Source organism: Phyllostomus hastatus, unplaced genomic scaffold (genome assembly GCF_019186645.2).
Source record: "Phyllostomus hastatus isolate PE091 unplaced genomic scaffold, TTU_PhHast_1.1 phas_contig_58, whole genome shotgun sequence".
NCBI classification, from domain to species: Eukaryota; Metazoa; Chordata; class Mammalia; order Chiroptera; family Phyllostomidae; genus Phyllostomus; species Phyllostomus hastatus.
This window is the reverse complement of record NW_025333916.1, coordinates 39,164,013-39,181,435: the sequence shown is the minus strand read 5'-3', so window position 1 is coordinate 39,181,435 and position 17,423 is coordinate 39,164,013. Positions and strand designations below refer to the sequence as shown.

Here is a 17,423-nt window from a genome sequence, read left to right as displayed (position 1 = left end):
AATTTACAGGTCTTAGGAGCCAGGCACACTCTTCCTTCTCCAAGCCTCCCTCCCTCCCTCCCTCTCTCCCTCTCTCCCTCTCTCCCTCTCTCTCTCTCTCTCTCTCTCTCTCTAACTCTTCGTGTCCACCTCCCTCGCCTCTCCTAACGGGGCGCCCCTCCCCTCCCCACTCCGGCCGCCCCGCCTTCCCGGGGCGCTGGGAATCCCGGACTGCCACTGGCCCGCGGAGATCCCGCCGCCCTTGGTCACCGCGTCCACTTCCGCCCTGGAAGGAGGCGCCTCCCACTCGGCTCACCCCTGACCGTGGCTCGGGGCTCGGTGGGTCTGCGGCGCTGCCCCCTCCCGGTGTCGCCCCCTCTGCGCGGTAGGCAGTTTCCAGCCAGCGGAAGAGGTACGTGCGCCTCCCGGCAGGGAACCGCGCTGGGAGCTCCGCTCCGCTCTAAATCGATCGGGCATTCACGGGAGGGAAGGAAGGTCTTTGCCATGTGCGCGGGTGATAAGCCTGTCGAAGTCCATGTTCAAAACCTGGCTTTTATCAAAGCAGTACCTTGTCATTGCAGAAAAGCAACCCCCGCCATTCCACCTGGGCAAATTGAACTGTATAATTTAGCCATACACTTGAAAAATAGTTGAGATCATACTATATATAAACCTGTGTTCGTTTTCCCCAAGGCTTGTCAGAAGCTTTCCTTCCTGCCATCGAGTACTCGTTGTAACTATTTTCCTACAGTTAAACATTTTGGTTATATCCTTTTTGCTACTAATATAAAGCTATGGGGAAGCATGAGCATATTTGTGTCAAGACCATTGTCCACATTTGGCAGCATTTTTAAAGGGTGGATATTAAGAGAGGAGGTATACTGGGTGTGGGAGCGTGACGTCCTGGCTGCTGGGTACGTGCTGCCCAGGAAGACTGCACAGTACGCACCCACGGCCACATGGGTCGTGAGGCACCAGTGTCGCCTTGCCCAGGCCTTGCTGACATTGGGTACTGCCATTTAGGTTTCTTGCTGATGGAAAATGCCACCTGTCGCCTTCAAAGCCCATTTAAAATCAGGTGGTCCGAAGTGAGCGCTGCGTGCATCTGGGGAAATCCTATCCAGGCCTGAAGCAGCCCGAGGGAAGGTCAAAGGCAGCCAAGTGATTGGCACGTTCCCACGTCAGTGTGTGCTCATCACCTCTGGCTTTCCACTTAATACTGCCCGGATCTTGTACCCTATAGAAAATACACACGTGATTGCTGAAAAATAAATAATTGGGCGAGTTGACGTTCACATTATCATCTAAGGAGAAGTAGGGCCCAGTCTTCTGCTGCAAGATTGAAAATCGGTTCCCAGGCACGTTCCTCCAGTGTTCACCCGGCCAAGGAGATAACCCGAGCCTTCCCGGTAGCCAACGCCCTTCGTGTATTATCTTTCAGTGTTGATTTGTGGTGCTTGCGGGCGGTTTCTATTTCTACATCTCTCAAGCTTCCAGAAATTTATCCCCAGACTTCTTTGCTTTTTACAGCCCCATCTCTGCCAATCCTCTTCACTGGTTAAAATCTGTTCTCTACATTTCTGGTGGAGATTGTTATTGCGTTGGGAAGTATGACTTCCGAGTTATTTAAATTCTTGGGGGTGTGAAAGTAGGCATACCACACTTGCTCACCATACTTTACCACACGTTTCTCACCTTTCTGACTTCCGGTGAGGAAAAGGGACTATTGTTCAATTATATTGTTAGAAGATATTTTTCAGTATAAGGCAAAAAGTCATGACTCTCATACAAGTATAAAAATGAGCACTGTTAAAGGTTCTGTTTTATTCATTAAAGAGGAATCAGGCAGGTGTTATAACTGCTTCAAAAAAGAAGTCAAGAAGCACCAATTTATACAGAGTACAGGACGGCCTCTGCAAAGTACACCTCAGGAGAGGAGCCAGGACTGGCCGCTTCTCAGATTTGCAGATCAAATGTGCACCAGTGATCCCCAAGGGGCTTGACTTGTGACTCTGTGGAGGCACCTGCTGTGTGAAGCCCGGGCTGGAGGATGTGCTGGAAAAATGTATTTATTCGAGACACTTGTTAAAGAACAGCGGCGCAGGCCTTATCGAGGACCATCATGACAGGTGTAGGGACTGCTGCAATGGGATTTTGCCGTAGAAAAGAGAATGGGCTCAACTCTGAATACGAGAAAAATTGGGCCTTTATAGCCAAAGAGCAGAGTAGGGCTCACTGTTTGGAAAATTACTAAGGAAACCTCGGGGTTGAGGGAATCCAGCTAAACTGACTTGACAGGATTGTGGCAGAAGACAAGGCAAGGTGATCAGATATCACCTGGGGGATGGTGGAGGATGAGGATACAGATCAGGTATGGAGAGTGGGAGGATTCTGCTAAACTGACTTACCAGGTTCTTACTAAAACTGACAATGTAGAGGTGAACTTGGAAGACCAAAAGTCAGAGTCCAGTTGAGAAGAGGGTTCAGGGGAGTTTGGTCAAGGAGAGAAGCTTTGTCAAGGACCATCAGTCTGTGGGGGGTGGGGGGAGACTTTGTAGTCATTCACACCTATGTGGCAGCTTGCATGAATGTTATGGGGTAATCACAGGCATTAGTGGTGAATTTAGTGTGGCATTGCCAAGGAAAGTACCCACTAGGATGTCTTCTGCAGAAGCAAATCTTGGCCAACCCGGGTGCCACCAAGAGGCCTTCACCTGTGGGGACCTAAGGTCTGACCTCAGGGTGACCAGGATGTGCTGCCAAACCCACCTGCCATGATACAGAAAAGCCGCTCTGCACACACAATCTATGAGGGCCCCACCACACACGTCGGGGCCCACAGTCCCATCCCCTTCTGGGAGGAAACAGAAACCTTACCACTCGCGATGAATGACTCTATAAAGGACATATGGAGAAAACACTTGCAATGGAAAGGCTCTACAGTTCCATCATCCACAGCACACCCTTCTGCTTTCATTGTATTTGAACAGTTTTGCAGTTCTTTGAAAATCGTGGGTAACTGATAGATTTGTAAATTCTGTCTTGTCTCAATTTGCAGTTCATCTCAATGTTCCTTGACCTCACATACACTTGTGCTCCTTTCTCTTTTCCTTTGTACAGTTACAACATCTGTCTCATTTCTTCCTGTCGTATGTATAAAATAAAATCCCTACTATATTCATATTTAGATCTATATTAGGGTCATGTTTTTACTTTTTCCTATAAGTTATCTTTTAACAAATGTGTCATTCAGGGGGAAAGAGTCAAAATGCTGAAAGGTTATTTTGCATGTAGGAAATTTCTGCATAGTATAGTCAATCAGTAAAGCATTAAGGGTATGTTCCCTGAGGCTCTCACCCCACAACGGGGTACAGTCCGAAGAAACTGCCCTGCCTACCATGACCTTGGCCCTGGTCACCCAGGCTGCTGTGCCATGTGAAGGGGCTGGCAGGAGCCCAGCCTTCCATACACAGCCCACCCAGGCCTCTCCTGGCCACCACCCTTTCTGCAGGAGAATGCCTTTGTAGGATCAGTCCAGAGGGGGGTCTCCTGGTTGTAAACACTCCTTTCGGAATGTGGGTATCAATTAAAGATAAAGTTAAATGATTCAGATTCAGATTCAGATTCAGGGCTCATTTGGAGTGACCAGGATTTTCTGTGGTCTCTGCACCCTCAGGACAGCCCAGGTAAGAAACTGGCCCCAGGAATTAGCTCTCAACAAGAATGCAGTGGACATGAAATTCACTGCTACTGATAACGGACTGTTCTGACTTCTTTTACTAGGGATAGTTCTATTACGTAGTTTCTGAACACAAAACAATGGAAAATGGAGTCAAGTTTCCTTTGGTCAAATGGCTAGCTCTTAATTTAATTCTTCTTAAAATTTAGTTATGTTATTTCTAGTTATGAACATTTAGAATGTTCCTGAAAGTACACGAAAATATAGCTGCCACCCATTTTCACATGACCTAGATTTAAAAAAAATTTTCAGCCCTGGATGGCTGGTGTGGCTTGGTGGATCAAGTGCCAGCCTTCAAACCAAGAGGTTGCTGGTTCGATTCCCTATCAGGGCACATGCCTGGATTACGGGCCAGGTTCCCCATTGGGGGCACGCAAAAGGCAACCAACTGATGTTTTTCTTACACATTTCCCTCTCTTTTTCCTTCCCTTTCCTTGTCTCTGAAAATAAGTAAATAAAATCTTTTTAAAAATAATTTTTTTCATTTTTCCCTTGTACTTTAGATCAAAACTGTTTAAGGAAATGAAACATAACAAATATAAATAAAACCAGCTATCTCCTTCTCCAGTCAATAACCACTGTCTAATGATAGTGTATTTTATTAATAAATATAGGATTTTAAAAGTATAACTCAAGAGAACAAAATAAGTGTTGTTTTGGGGTTTTAGTATTTACTTAGCATCAAAAAAAGCTATGATCTTTTTTATAGCATTATGTTTTTGAGATTTATCATATTGATATATAGCTTGTTCATTGAACTGCTATAGAATATTCTTTTCATGATTTATTTTTTGTGTCCCAAGGTTGCCATAACCAATTATCACAAACTGAGTGACTTAAGACAACAGAAATCTATTCTCTCAAGAATTTATTCCATTTTGATCTTGGTCGGGTGGCTCAGTTGGTTGGAGCATCGTCCTCTACACCAAGAGGTTGTGGGTTGCATCCGTGGTCCAGGGAACATGGGAGGGAACAACCCATGTTCATGGGTTGAATGAACATCAATGTCTCTCTCTCACATTGATGTTTCTCTGTTTCTCTCTCTCTCTCCACCACCTACCCTTTCTCCCTTCCTCCTCTCTTCTCTTTCTGCAATCAATAAGCATATCCTTGGGTGAGGATTTAAAACACTTTTATTCTGTTTTGGAGGCCTGATGTCCTGCATGAAGGTGTTGGTAGGACCATGCTCTTCCTCAGACCTTTGAAGGAGAATCCCTCCTTGCCTCTCTTTTAGTTTCTGGTGGTTGCTGGCCATCCTTAGTGTTGCTTGGTTTATAGATGCATCACCCCAACCCCTGCCTCTGTCTTCTCCCCAGTGTGTCTGTCTCTGTATCCAAATTTCCCTCTTCTGATGAGGACACCAGTCCCTGCGGTTTGTGGGACGGCATCCAACCCACTGAGCCACACCAGTCAAGGCTGTATCTTTTCTTGAGTTGTTTATGGAGGCTTTTATCGTATCATTTTTAAATTTTGAAGAAATTATTATTTTGTTGTTGTTGTTGAGGAAAATATTAAGCATGTATAACAGTACAGAGCCCTGGACAGTGTGGCTTATTTGATTGGGTACCATCCAGCAAACCTAGAAGTCCAGGGTTTGATTTCTGGTCAGGGCACATACCTGGGTTGTGGGTTCGGTCCCCAGTTGGGATACACGCAAGAGGCAACCTCCATCGAAATTTCTCTCTCACCTTGACATTTCTCTCCCTTTCTTTCTCCCTTCCTTTCCTTTTCTCTGGAATCAATGAAAGAAAAAAAACTTTTAATAATAAAAAGAGTAAAAGTAGAGAAACTGGTACCAAAGACACTCCTGAACTCACCGACCAGTTCTAACACTGTGACACAGGAACACTCTCCCACCTCCACCACCCCCTGGGCTGCTCTGAAGCAAATCCCAGACATCTGGTCCATTTATGTTTATGGACCATCTTTGGGTTCAGGTTCTTCTTTCCAAGGGTGCCTCGACATTTACAAATTCAATCTGAGAATCTGTCTCAAATAGTGGGTTTAATCTATTTATATTTATTTGGATATACTCAGCCTTTCTCCCTATGTAGTTGGCAGGTTTTAATTTTCCTTTCTTCTCCTTTCCTGCTTTCTGTTCGTTCGGTCAGACTCACTAGGTCCCTTCCTCATTTCTCCCCACGCCGTCGCTGTAATTTCTCCTGATCTCTGTTTGTGTGGAGCGCTTTGTAGTGAGTTCCTTTTCAGTGGGGAGTGTTTTTGGCCTGGATTGTGAAAGTCTCCTTGTAAAGGAGGTTTGCATTTGCTTCTGTGGGGTGCCCAGGGCCAATTGTTATGTTAATTTCTCAGCCCAGGTTTTGCTACTTGGAAAGGACCTTTTAATTTGGGGGGATGGTTTCCTTTTTTCTTCTTCCTGGGCTTCCTTACTGTGTTCCTAGTCCTTGTTGGCAGTTTTCCTTTTTTGTTATTGCTTGTTTTTTATTTTCCCCACTCACTCCGAACCTTTGAGGGCGCTGACATTTTTTGGAGAGGTTTCAGCTACAAATCCCGTCTCCCGGGGCCCCAAGGCCTCGCTGGACTCCGAATGCAGGCTGTGTTACGGCCGGTCCCGTGTCTGGCCCGTCTCCAGCCTTGCCAGGCTCGATCGGCATCTGCTCCCGCGGTCCTGACCCTGGTTTCAGTTTCCTCTGCCGTCCTGGCTGGGGTGCCGTTCCCTTTCCCTATGGGCTCCACCATTTTTTGTTTTTATTTGATGGTTACATTCGCTCCGGTGTTTCTAGTGTTTGCACTTGGGACGGAGTCCTTTTAGCTCCAATCTGTGGTGTTGTCAAAACCAGCAGCGATCACTGATTTATTTTTTTCCTTTCCAGAAAATACGTAAAGGTGTACCCAGCAGATATTACTCATATTAAGGATATGTGAGAACACATTAAGCTAACATAAAATTGTTTCCTCTAGTGTCTTCAGATGGACCAAATACCATCATTGATTTCTTCCATGAGTACACTAGTAGAGTTAAAATTAATATTTTTCTGTAATCTTGATTTTAGTTTATTTACTGTTCATAATGTTCAGATTTGCACCATTCAGATTATAAGGCATGTTTCTCTCTCTATAGCCCAACTGAACTGTCTCCAATGGCTAATGAAGCTCATCCCTGTCCCTGTGACATTGGCCATAAGATAGAGTATGGAGGGATGGGGCATGAAGTTCAAGTTGAGCACATCAAGGCTTATGTCACCAGATGCCCTGTTGATGCCGGCAAAGCCGTGATTGTCATTCAAGATATATTTGGCTGGCAGTTGCCCAATACCAGATACATGGCTGACATGATTGCCGGAAATGGATACACGTGAGTATAAAGTTCTGTTTCTTTGCTTAAATCCATGTAAATTTCTGTGATCTATATATTTTGTTCCCTTCAGGGAAAACAAAACCCAAACCAAAAAAACCCTAGCTGTATTCTGATTTACACGATCTACTTCCTCATGTCTCTGGGGTGCAGGTGAATGGGAAATGTCCCATGAAAATTAAACACTCACCTGCTGCCCAGCGGAAGCTACTTGTTCCTGACCTAATCCCTGGGCTTCAGACCTTCCTAGGAGTGACCTCAATGTGGGGCCCTGCCAGAACAGGTACAGGACATGTGCCCCTGGGCAGAAGTCACCAGCTCTGAAATGGACTCATGGGCCCCTGAAGCACGTCGGCCTCGAGTCAGATTTCACAGGCAGGGCACCTGCAGCTACGTCAGTCTCCACATGAACTGTCAGGGTCTTGTCTGAGCTGGACTGCATTCCAGAACGGCACAGAGAGCTCTCTCTCCTCTCTCAAAGGTTTCTCCTTTGTCCAGTCTCGGGGCTAAAGCTGTTACCTGTTTGCTTTTCACCACCCCGGTGTTGGTAACGGCTTCAGTAAAGCTCGGAGTGTAGGAAACGATCCTTCCCCTCCGGCTTCAGAAAGCACCAGCCCCAGCACAGGCTGAGTTTGGAGCGCTCCAGCTTCCTTTGTTTTCTCCGAAAGATAAGCTGGAGATCAAAGCGTGCACCTTCCCCGGTTTCCTAAGAAGGAGACCCCCTGCCGTGGGATGCAAATTTAATGTTTACCAAAAAGAGGACTTTCACTTGATTTTTCATGTTTTCATGCCCCCAAGTTCTTTTTAAGGATGGGGTAACTTAACTTCTCAGGGGCAAGCCCAGTCACGAAAACAAAAACAAAAACAAACACAAAACCAAACAACAGCAAAAAAGATAACCAGGCCGGACAGTCTCTGGCTAAGTCGGACCCTGCGCTAAGGCGGTTACAAGGCTGTTGTCCTCACTGAGAGAGGCCTGGTTGCCTCTGGTCACCCTGCAGCTTCCAGCAGATGCAATGGGACTGGGGCTTCTGTTGTTTCAGGTGGTTCCTTTAGCTGACGTCAAAACAGTAATGTCGCCTGGGATTTACAAAGCCCTTTCCTACTTGTAGGGTCCTTTTGCCCTCAAAGTAACTCTGTGAGGTTGGGCAGTGCTGCATGCAGTCTTTGTCAGGAGAAAACAAGGCTAAAAGTGGTCAAATGACTTAAGAATATGGGGCAGATGATGCAGTACTGGGACTGGAATTTACATTCTTCTGACCCAAATTTCAGTGTTCTCTCCGCCCCTAAAGGAGGACCTGTGTTCCTCTGTCCGTGGCAGTGACCCTTGATTTTAGGAAGCAGGTGTCTGGCCAGATCAGCGTTGGCCTCACCCTCCTCGACTGACTTGCATGGAAGGTTGTGAAAGGGAGCAGATCGGCTGCCCCGAGTCACGCCACTTGGGCATGTGGGTTGTTTGAAGCTGAAGGCAATCGAGATCCGGCAGACTCAAGAAACATGTTTACCCCTCCCTTAAGTACCTAAAAAATTTTAGATAGGGAGCCTGATCCAGAAAGAGACCTACGACCAAAGACAACTTTTACCTGAATGACCTACCTGTGTGGCAGGACACACGTGTAATTACCATACATCTGCTCTTTGCATTGTCCTGTGACTTACTCTTCCCTTGGAAGCCCCAGACCTATAACCTGGGCCTTAGCTCAGGATGGCATATAAGCCTCAATTTCCTCACTGCCTTTGGGTGTCCTGCTTTTATGGGGGCTCTCCTGGGTGTGACAATGTTGGTGTAAGAAATGTTCAAACCTGCAGATAATGTTTATGAGTTTATTTGAGCCAAACTGAAGACGTTCTGGGGAGCAAGATCTAAATGCTTCTGAGAGAATAACCCTTTTGCAGCTTTGTTTATGCATTTGGAATTAAGAAGGGAATGCAGGGAATTCCCTGAAGGTGGGGACAGAAGGACAAGAGCAATAAGAGGATTACGTGCTCTCTTGAGGGTGGTTGTACGTATTTCAAAGATATGTTAACCTTGATGCACAGAAAGGAAGGCCAGGGCTTGCTTCAGGCAGAGGTAAACCTTTTACTAAAATGTTAAGTGCCTGGGCTGTGACTACCGACCATGACCTGCTCAGTTAGGAATTTATGATCAGATCACCCTATGGCGTTACTTCCCATACATCTCCTTTTTTCATCCATAAGACTGAATTTGTTTTTGCCTCTTCATTGTCTTGTGTCGTTTTAATTAATAGACCACCCAAAGAATCTAGAAAGGAATGAAGGAAATTTTTCTGCCCCGACACTGGCCATGGGCTCAGGCAAGATGGCTGTCCACCCGCGGCAGTCTCTTCTAGCAGCCTCCTTCAACACGCAGCCTCTGGGCAGGAACTTGTGCCTTGTTGGCGTGCTGGGTGGAGCTGGGGAAGATTGCTTGGTCACAGTGACTGGACTTGCTAACCAGGTGTGTCATTCTGACCCGAGGCTAATGTGAAAGGCCAGCTGAGAGGTTTGGGGACAGGAGGAACTCTGGGAGCCACCTTGCTCCAGGCCCTCACTAGTGGGTCCTCTAGTCTCGTGGGGTATGTGTCCTGCTGAGTAGCCTTGTCATTTTAGATGGACTGGGCTATAAGCAGTCTGCCAGAGGCCGTGTACCTTTGCACCTTTGTGACATCTGAGATGCTCTGGCCTAGTGCCATTGGCCTCTTTGCTGTGATCGAAGTTGGCCCTTGTGGCCGTGACTTTTCCGGTGAGCGTGAATCACCAACATAGCAAGTTTTTTAATGAATATAAGCAAATACTGAGTCCTAACAGCAACGGAACTAACATCAGTTCATGTCCCTAATTTGCAGAACCATCGTTCCAGACTTCTTTGTAGGGCAAGAGCCTTGGCACCCCTCTGGGGACTGGTCTACCTTTCCGGAGTGGTTGAAAACAAGAAATGCCAGAAATATTGATAAGTAAGTTTCGGGGGGCTGTTTGTGTTGCCCCTAGGGCACCAGGGAGAGCAGAGTCCAGAGTCTGGAGGGAAAAGTAAGCCAGACTTCGCTGTCCAGACACCTCTTCCTCTGAGTAGGACTCAGATAACCACGACCCTCCCTCCCTCGAATTAAGTTCATTGCTTCTAGCTGAACTTGTCTTCTGAGTTGTTCCAAAGAGCCAATTTGCAAATGAACCATTGCAAGACAAGGACCATTGTCCTTGGTCCCCTCAAGGCTTAAACAGTCCTGGTGGCTTTCCAAATCTTGCTTTGCTCTCTGATACAGGAGACAAATGATGCAGAGTGGAGTGTTAGACAAGAGGAACCAGTGTGCCAAGTCAGACAGTTTGGGGAGCTGCCCAGCTGCGGCTGGTGCCTGTTGAGAGGAGACTGGGGTGCTGGGCAGGGCCAGACCTTGGGGTCAGGTGTTAGAGCCATGCTGTGGCCTTTGGCCTTTACGCTGAGGCTGGGGAGGCTGTCTCTCAGCTTTCAGCTGGGAAGTGAGCTGGTCAGATTTGCCGGCCTTTTGGAAAGGGCCCGCCTGCAGCCCTGTCAGGTGGTTGAGGAGCTGGGCTTGGCAGGGACACTTCCCAGGAGAGGCAGACATCACTTGTCACATGGGCAGGGGTGGTGAGGACGGCTCCAAAAGTCAGACTCTCAGAACCTCAGGGAACAGCTGCTGATGGAGCCCTGTGAGCTGCCCAGTGCCCTTCCCAAGGCCTCACACAAGACCTATTGGTTCTCGAATAACTTTTCTTTCTGTTCCAGAGAGGTTGATGCTGTCTTGAGGTATCTGAAACAGCAGTGTCACGCCCAGAAAATCGGCGTCGTGGGATTCTGCTGGGGAGGAGTTGCTGTCCATCACGTGATGATGAAATACCCAGAGTTCAGGGCTGGGGTGTCCGTCTATGGTAAACTTGCCTTATATGGATTTACAGAGTGAAAACAGCAGGATTTGTGGGTGACCAGAACCACGAGCCTCTTCCTAAGCGAAGGGTCCCAGGTGTAGCATAAACCCAATAGTCATGAAAGTGGCTTTAAAAATCTGAAAGTCGAGATGGGGAGTGGGGAGACCTGGGTCCCAACAGTGTTACTTTGGGAAAGCCACCTAACCTGACGCCTCAGTTTCTTCACTGAGGATGAAGGGGATGACGTTTTTTTCTGTGATAGCGGTTAATACCAAGCAATATTTTCATGAGGAATATCTACGCAAAGACTTTTCCAAGACACAAATTATTCGCAACTGCATGCATGTGTATACGTGCACACACACACACGAGCACACTCTGTAAAGAAGGGAAGAAAAGAAAAACCTACTCTAAAATGTAAATAACAGCATAAACATGTCAGCCCAAGCAGTCCACAGGTATCATGGCACTGATAAGAACGTCATATCAGTGTATAGAATGGCATACTAAGATCATGATATCCCAGGGGTGACCCGAATAAATCCAGGATTATCTTCTGGAGGGCAGGTCCCTTGTACTATAAGCTTCCTCGATACTTGAATGTTTTAGGAACCCACCTGTATCAGTGTACCAGGTGACGTGAGAGGCTGAGGTTGCTTCAGCTGAGTGAATTTTTTGAAGACTTGCAACGTGTTTGCCCATTTCTTGATGGGTGATTTACGAGCACACCTGCCCACACTGCACTGAGTGTTTGGCAGTTTTTAACCCTTGTGCCCCACCCTCCTTATTCACCCAATCTCACCAAGAGCGGCTTTTTTTCCCCTCCCCAGGTGAATAAAGTCCTCAAAGGGAAACTTTTTGCCAATGTGGAAGAGGTGAAACAAAAAACAGCAGAGGCACTAAAAAGCGTCAAAATTGACAAATTCAAAAACTGCTTTGAGCAATAGGAAAAAAATGTCTCAATAGGAATATTGCATCAAATGGAGAATACTTTGAAGGTGACTGAAGTTTAAACATGTGAGAATAAATACTTGCTTATACATAAATTATGGGTTTATGCCCTCATAGAAGCATTCAGCCACACGTACAAAAAGAAAATTAAAAAAAGATATTTGGCCGCCTTTCATAAAATATACGCATCATAGTTATACTAGTGATTCTTATTTGGCTTAGTGATTCTTCACTGTGGTATTTTCGCTTACTTTTAGCATTAAAATACCCCATTAAGTATTTACTTACACGGAAGAAATAAATTTCCAGTTGTCATCGGGTTTGCTAGAACACGCAGTCTCTGCGAATTAGCAAAAGGTGCTCCCGCTTGGATAGCTCTCTGGCGCCTCCTTCTGGCGATTCTTGCGCAATGCACAAGCTGCGGAGCGTGGCAGGACTCGAGGCCTAGGGGAATCAAATCACTGTCCAGCTATGCAGTGGGGTAGGGAGCGTGGGCATCTTTCCTGTGGCTTCCTGCCTTCTGGAAAGAATTTATAGGTGAGGGGAGGCTCTCTAGGTTACTTGGTTTCGCTGTGCTGTCAACAGGAAATGAGGAGGGAAAAGCCACTCATTATTTTCTCCCACCTACTGACTAGGTCTCCCCTTTACCACACTTGGATCAGACTCCTCTGTGAGTCCTCTCTCTGTGTAGGCTCTGACCTTGGACCCAGCCCTTGGCTTCCTAGGTCAGTGTAGTGAGAATCCCTCACCTTTGGCATCTAATCAGATCCTCATCCCCCACTGTCTGTACCTCATCACCAGGCCTGCCTTCAGGAGGAATCCCCCCTATGCAGATGTTTCCTCTTAGTTTTCCATCCTCCCACGGCCCCCCACCCTGTTTCTTGGCCACAGACCCCCACTAGATAGGCTTCTGTTTGAGACTAATTTTACAGGGCAGCCCACTTCTATGGCATTGCTTTTAAAACGAAAAAAAAAAACCCCAAAAGCACATCTTTTACTTTGAAAAATCGAAGAAAAGCCATGTACAGTATTTTGCCGTGTATAATGCACATGTTTTTTGCTCAAATTTTTGAGGGAAATATAAAGACATGCATTTTACGTGGATAGTGCTAATTCTATATCTATCTAAATGTTTTTAATTTTTTATTTATGTTTATGTGTTGAAAGTGTAGCTATAGAAAGCAATAAGGATATCTGTATGCAAAATAGTACCCTAGGACATGAAAATCAGTTTTGTTTCTAAATATAAATAAATAAAAAATTGAATTGAAAAGCCAAAATGAAAGATTATCTTTCCTGAAAGTTCAGGCCAAAATGTGGGTGTGAAGTACACACGGGAGCGCATTTACGCGGCAAAACTCGGTAGTTTTCCGTGCCATGCGCGTGGGTGGCACTCATGCCTTGCATCCCTGTCCCCATCCTGCAGGCATCGTCAAGGATTCTGAAGACGTGTACAGTTTGAAGAACCCCACGTTGTTCATTTTTGCTGAGAACGATGCTGTGATTCCTCTTGAGCAAGTATGTTGGCATCTTTCCCATTTGCATTCCTGTGTTTAATAACATGAGTGGACATTTTGGGGGAAACATACTAAAAGTTTCACTTGTTGCTTCAAATATTTTTCAGCATTTTAAAAAAATTTTTAACAAAAAGTTTTTAAAAGATTTTGTTTATTTTTAATGAGAGGAAAAAGGGGGGAGAAAGAGAGGGAGAGAAAAGAAACATCGATGTGCAAGACAAACAGCAATTGGCTGCCTCTCTCACGCCCCCAGCCAGGGATGTGGCCCACACCCAGGCGTATGCCCTGACCAGGAATCAAACCGGCGACTTTTTGGTTTATAGGGCAGCAGTCAATCCACTGAGCCACAACAGCCAGGGCTAAAAAAATATTTTTAATCCTCACATGAGGATATGTTTATTGATTTGTGGAGAGAGAGGAAGAAAGAGAGACAGAGAGAGAAAGATACATGGATTGGTTGCCTCCCATTTGCTCCCTGACTGGGAATCGAACCTGCGACCTTTTGGTGAATGAATGGGCAACACTCCAACTGACAGCCACCTGGCCAGGGGCACCATGAAGTTTTAAAGTTGGATTTCAGTGGGGACTTAGAGTGGGATTGTATTCCCCGCCAAATGCTCTTGGTGTGATCCTGTTCCTGGGCATAGCTGAGGCCCCGCCTCCTGTCCTCACATGTGCAATCCTCAAGTAGATGAGGAGAATGCAGAAGAAAACTGGTCCAAAAACAGTCATCTAGAAATTGGTGTTGTTATTCATAACCCATACTTGATGTTAATGCACATTTCAAATATTTTATACTTGAATATATTAAATTTTATATTCAACATATTAAATAGTATACATTTGAATAAATGAAATTATGTAGTGAATATTGTATCATATAGAATATATTATATAAGATATATTAATACAGCTCTGGCTGGTGTGGCTGAGTTGGTTGGAGTGTTGGCCCATAACCGAAAGGTTGCAGGTTCGATCCCTGATTAGGCCTGTACTGATCCCCTGACAAGGCATGTGTGGAAGGCAACCAATCTGAGCTTTTCTCTTGCATTGATGTTTCTCTCTTTCCCTTCCTCTCTCTCTAAAAGCAATGAAAAAAATGTCTTCAGGTAAGGATAAAAAAAAGATGTATATTAATACAATTTCAAAAAGCTGATATTGTGTACTTTTTATATTGCCCTGAATTTTCTCCTTTCCCAGAGGTAAGGGCTGTGTTAGTTATAACATTAAAAGTAAAAATTCAGCGAACCAAAGCATTGCAGGTTCAATTCCCAGTCAGGGTACATGCCTGGGTTGCAGGCCATGACCCCCAGCAACCACACATTGATGTTTCTCTCTCTCTGTGTCTTTCTCCCTCCCTTCCCTCTCTAAAAATAAATAAATAAAATCTTTAAAAAAAAAGTAAAAAATTCACTATGGCTATGGAACTCAATTTGAAACATTGATGTTAAATCTGTTTTATGAGCATTCACAGAAGATTTAGAGATTGGAAAATATTACTAGAAGGTTAAAATCATTTCATCATGAAAATCTTTGCAAACCAGGTCTCTTCGCTGACCCAGAAGTTGAAAGAACATTGCAAAGTGGAATATCAAATTAAAACATTTTCTGGGCAAACTCACGGGTTCGTGCATCGAAAGAGAGAAGATTGCTCGCCTGAGGACAAGCCCTATGTTGACGAGGCAAGACGGAATTTACTCGAATGGCTGAGCAAGTATGTTTAGCAGTGGCCAGCGCAAACTTTTCTCAAGATGGCTTTTGTTCAGAAATGGGCTTGGGAATACATAGATCATTTGATTTAATTTCTACTTTACATAAAATAAATCAAAGAATCCTGAAATTCATGATTTCATCTGAAACAAATTCAGTAGGAAATAAAAATTGTAAAAGTAGATTAGTACCTGAAGAATTTGATTGCTAGAGTCGTATCCTGTTAAGAAGAACCGGGGGCTATTTCGGGCCAGCTGACAGCTCAGCTGTGGCTTTCCTGGGCTGTAATAGAGGACAACCTTTCAAATGACTGATGTTGCAAAGCCACGGTGACATGAACTATAAACTCAGATCGAATGAAAGCCCCGCTTAATTAGACATTTATCTTTGTCTTAATACAAATACATTTCATGTCCCTATATGGCGCTACAAAAAATAAAGGTGAAAATATGGTCCCATGGGCCTAATTATATCAAGCTAATAAATTTTTTGAGTTTTTGAATTTGTGGCTTTTTCCAAAAGCTTCCTCCTAGGCATTTTTGGGTCTCAGCGGGTAGGGCTGCATCAAAAATCACTCCTGTGTGCAATCAGAATTAGTTAGAATTAAATCAAATACAAAATTCAGCTCCTGAGTAGCCCTGCCACATGTTGGTCGCTCAGTATGTGTGTGTGGCCACTGGGAAGTACTGGGCAGTGCTCACCCACACTAGTGGAGGTGCTTCGAATCCTCTGGCTGCTCCTGTCGACTTTCTGTTAATTCTGTTGCCGCGCCATGTGACAGCCCCGAGGTTGGTCTCCCTCAGTTCCTGCTGAGAATGTTTACTTGGAAGACTAACCAAGCCCAGACCAGTCCCTCCCACTGGACCCTCTCACGTCTGCAGACACCAGAAGGGCTGCTTAGTGTCCAGCCCATTCAGGCCTGTGCTCTCAGTGGCCTCCCTCCACTGCGTGGGAGAATAGGAAGGGGGTTTGCTTGGGTCCTGGGTGGAGGGTGGGGCTTTCATCCCCAGGTGCCACGGCCAGCGTGGGGCCATTCCTTGTTAGCCCTGGGGCTCCTGGAGGGAAAACCATGGAAGATGGGGGCAAGAAGGAGCCCTGCAGCCTCAGGGAGCCATACCCATTCCTCTCCCGTCGCTGGGCGGGGCTGCAGGGGCCCAGCTTGCTGATGGGTTTAGCTCCTTCTGGGAGAGCAGTAGGAGTGACAGACGGGCCCTCTGGAGAGGGAGGGATGAAGGGGGGGTGGTGGTGGTGGGTGGCCTGATTCCACCTGCTATCTGACTTATTTGGTGGTGTAAGTGGAAGCCATCTGACACAGTGAACTAAGTATCTGAGGTCATCTTAAAGATAATCCAGGACCAGGAATGCCAGTAGAGAAGCTCAACTCTGGAGAAAAGTTTGCTTTTTGGTTTGTTCCAGTGTATCAGGCTTTCTTGGGCTGCAGATAATGGAAGGGCTGACTAACAGTGGCTCAACTAGCAGTGGCTGAGAGTAACACTGAGGTCTGTCCCATAACACCCCAAAATGGATTTGAGTGGCTCAAGGCTTTCCTTACGTCAAAGCACGGTTAGGTGCCTGCCACTCCAGGCCTTGCTCACCCGGGTGGCCCTGGGCCTCCGCCTCACAAAACACCAGCCAAGGCAGGAAGGGTGGGAAGGGCTCTCTTTTTGCATGTTTTTGTTAGGGAGGGAACTCTTTCCCGAAATCCTCCAGCTGATTTCCTGTATGTATCGTGAAAGACACTGGGAGTGAGCGTGAGCTGAAGTTGGGGGTCCATGGCCGGGACTGGTTGGGTCCCCAGGCTGAGCACAGTGAAGAAAGGGGGTGTGGAGGCCTGCGGGGTGGGCAGCGGAGGCAGCCCCATGTGGACCACCTGCCAGATGTGGGCAGAGGCAAAGAGGTGAGAGGCAGGATGGGCATAGAGCCCAAGAGCTCCAAGTGTCCAGGCCCTAACGCGTACCTAAATTGTTTTTCTCAATGTCAAGTCTATAAAATGAGGAACATGATATCTCTTTGTGGGCGGGGTTGCTGGGGGAACAGTCTCCTGTGGGAAGTATCATCAGTGTGCCTTGTACTTGGGTCATGGTGGGGACTTCATATACCTTCAGAGTAGTGAGATGCCTCCATCCCAGCCAGAGATGCACGAGGCCTAGAACTCACATGAAAATCACGGAGTTTCAAAAAAAAAAAAGGGTGGAGGTGGGGGTTGGGAAGAACATCACTGGGAGAGAGAGATCTCTCCGCTCTCCCAGCCCTGTGACGATACTACAGGCAGGTAGGAGGCTGTCTACGAGCTGGTAAGTGGGCCTTCACCACACACTGGATCGGCCAGCTC

General features: G+C 46.2%; 1 protein-coding gene across 1 annotated transcript; it reads left to right on the top strand.

Annotated features, from left to right (window-relative positions):
- Window positions 1-230: 230 nt before the first annotated feature.
- On the top strand, window positions 231-15,593 carry CMBL (carboxymethylenebutenolidase homolog). The gene is made up of 6 exons (XM_045848074.1): window positions 231-391; window positions 6,798-7,031; window positions 9,878-9,985; window positions 10,774-10,916; window positions 13,291-13,382; window positions 14,926-15,593. Exons 2-6 carry the CDS (start codon window positions 6,817-6,819, stop codon window positions 15,103-15,105), a joined length of 738 nt encoding a protein of 245 aa, XP_045704030.1. The 5' UTR covers window positions 231-391; window positions 6,798-6,816; the 3' UTR covers window positions 15,106-15,593.
- The last annotated feature ends 1,830 nt before the right edge of the window (window positions 15,594-17,423 follow it).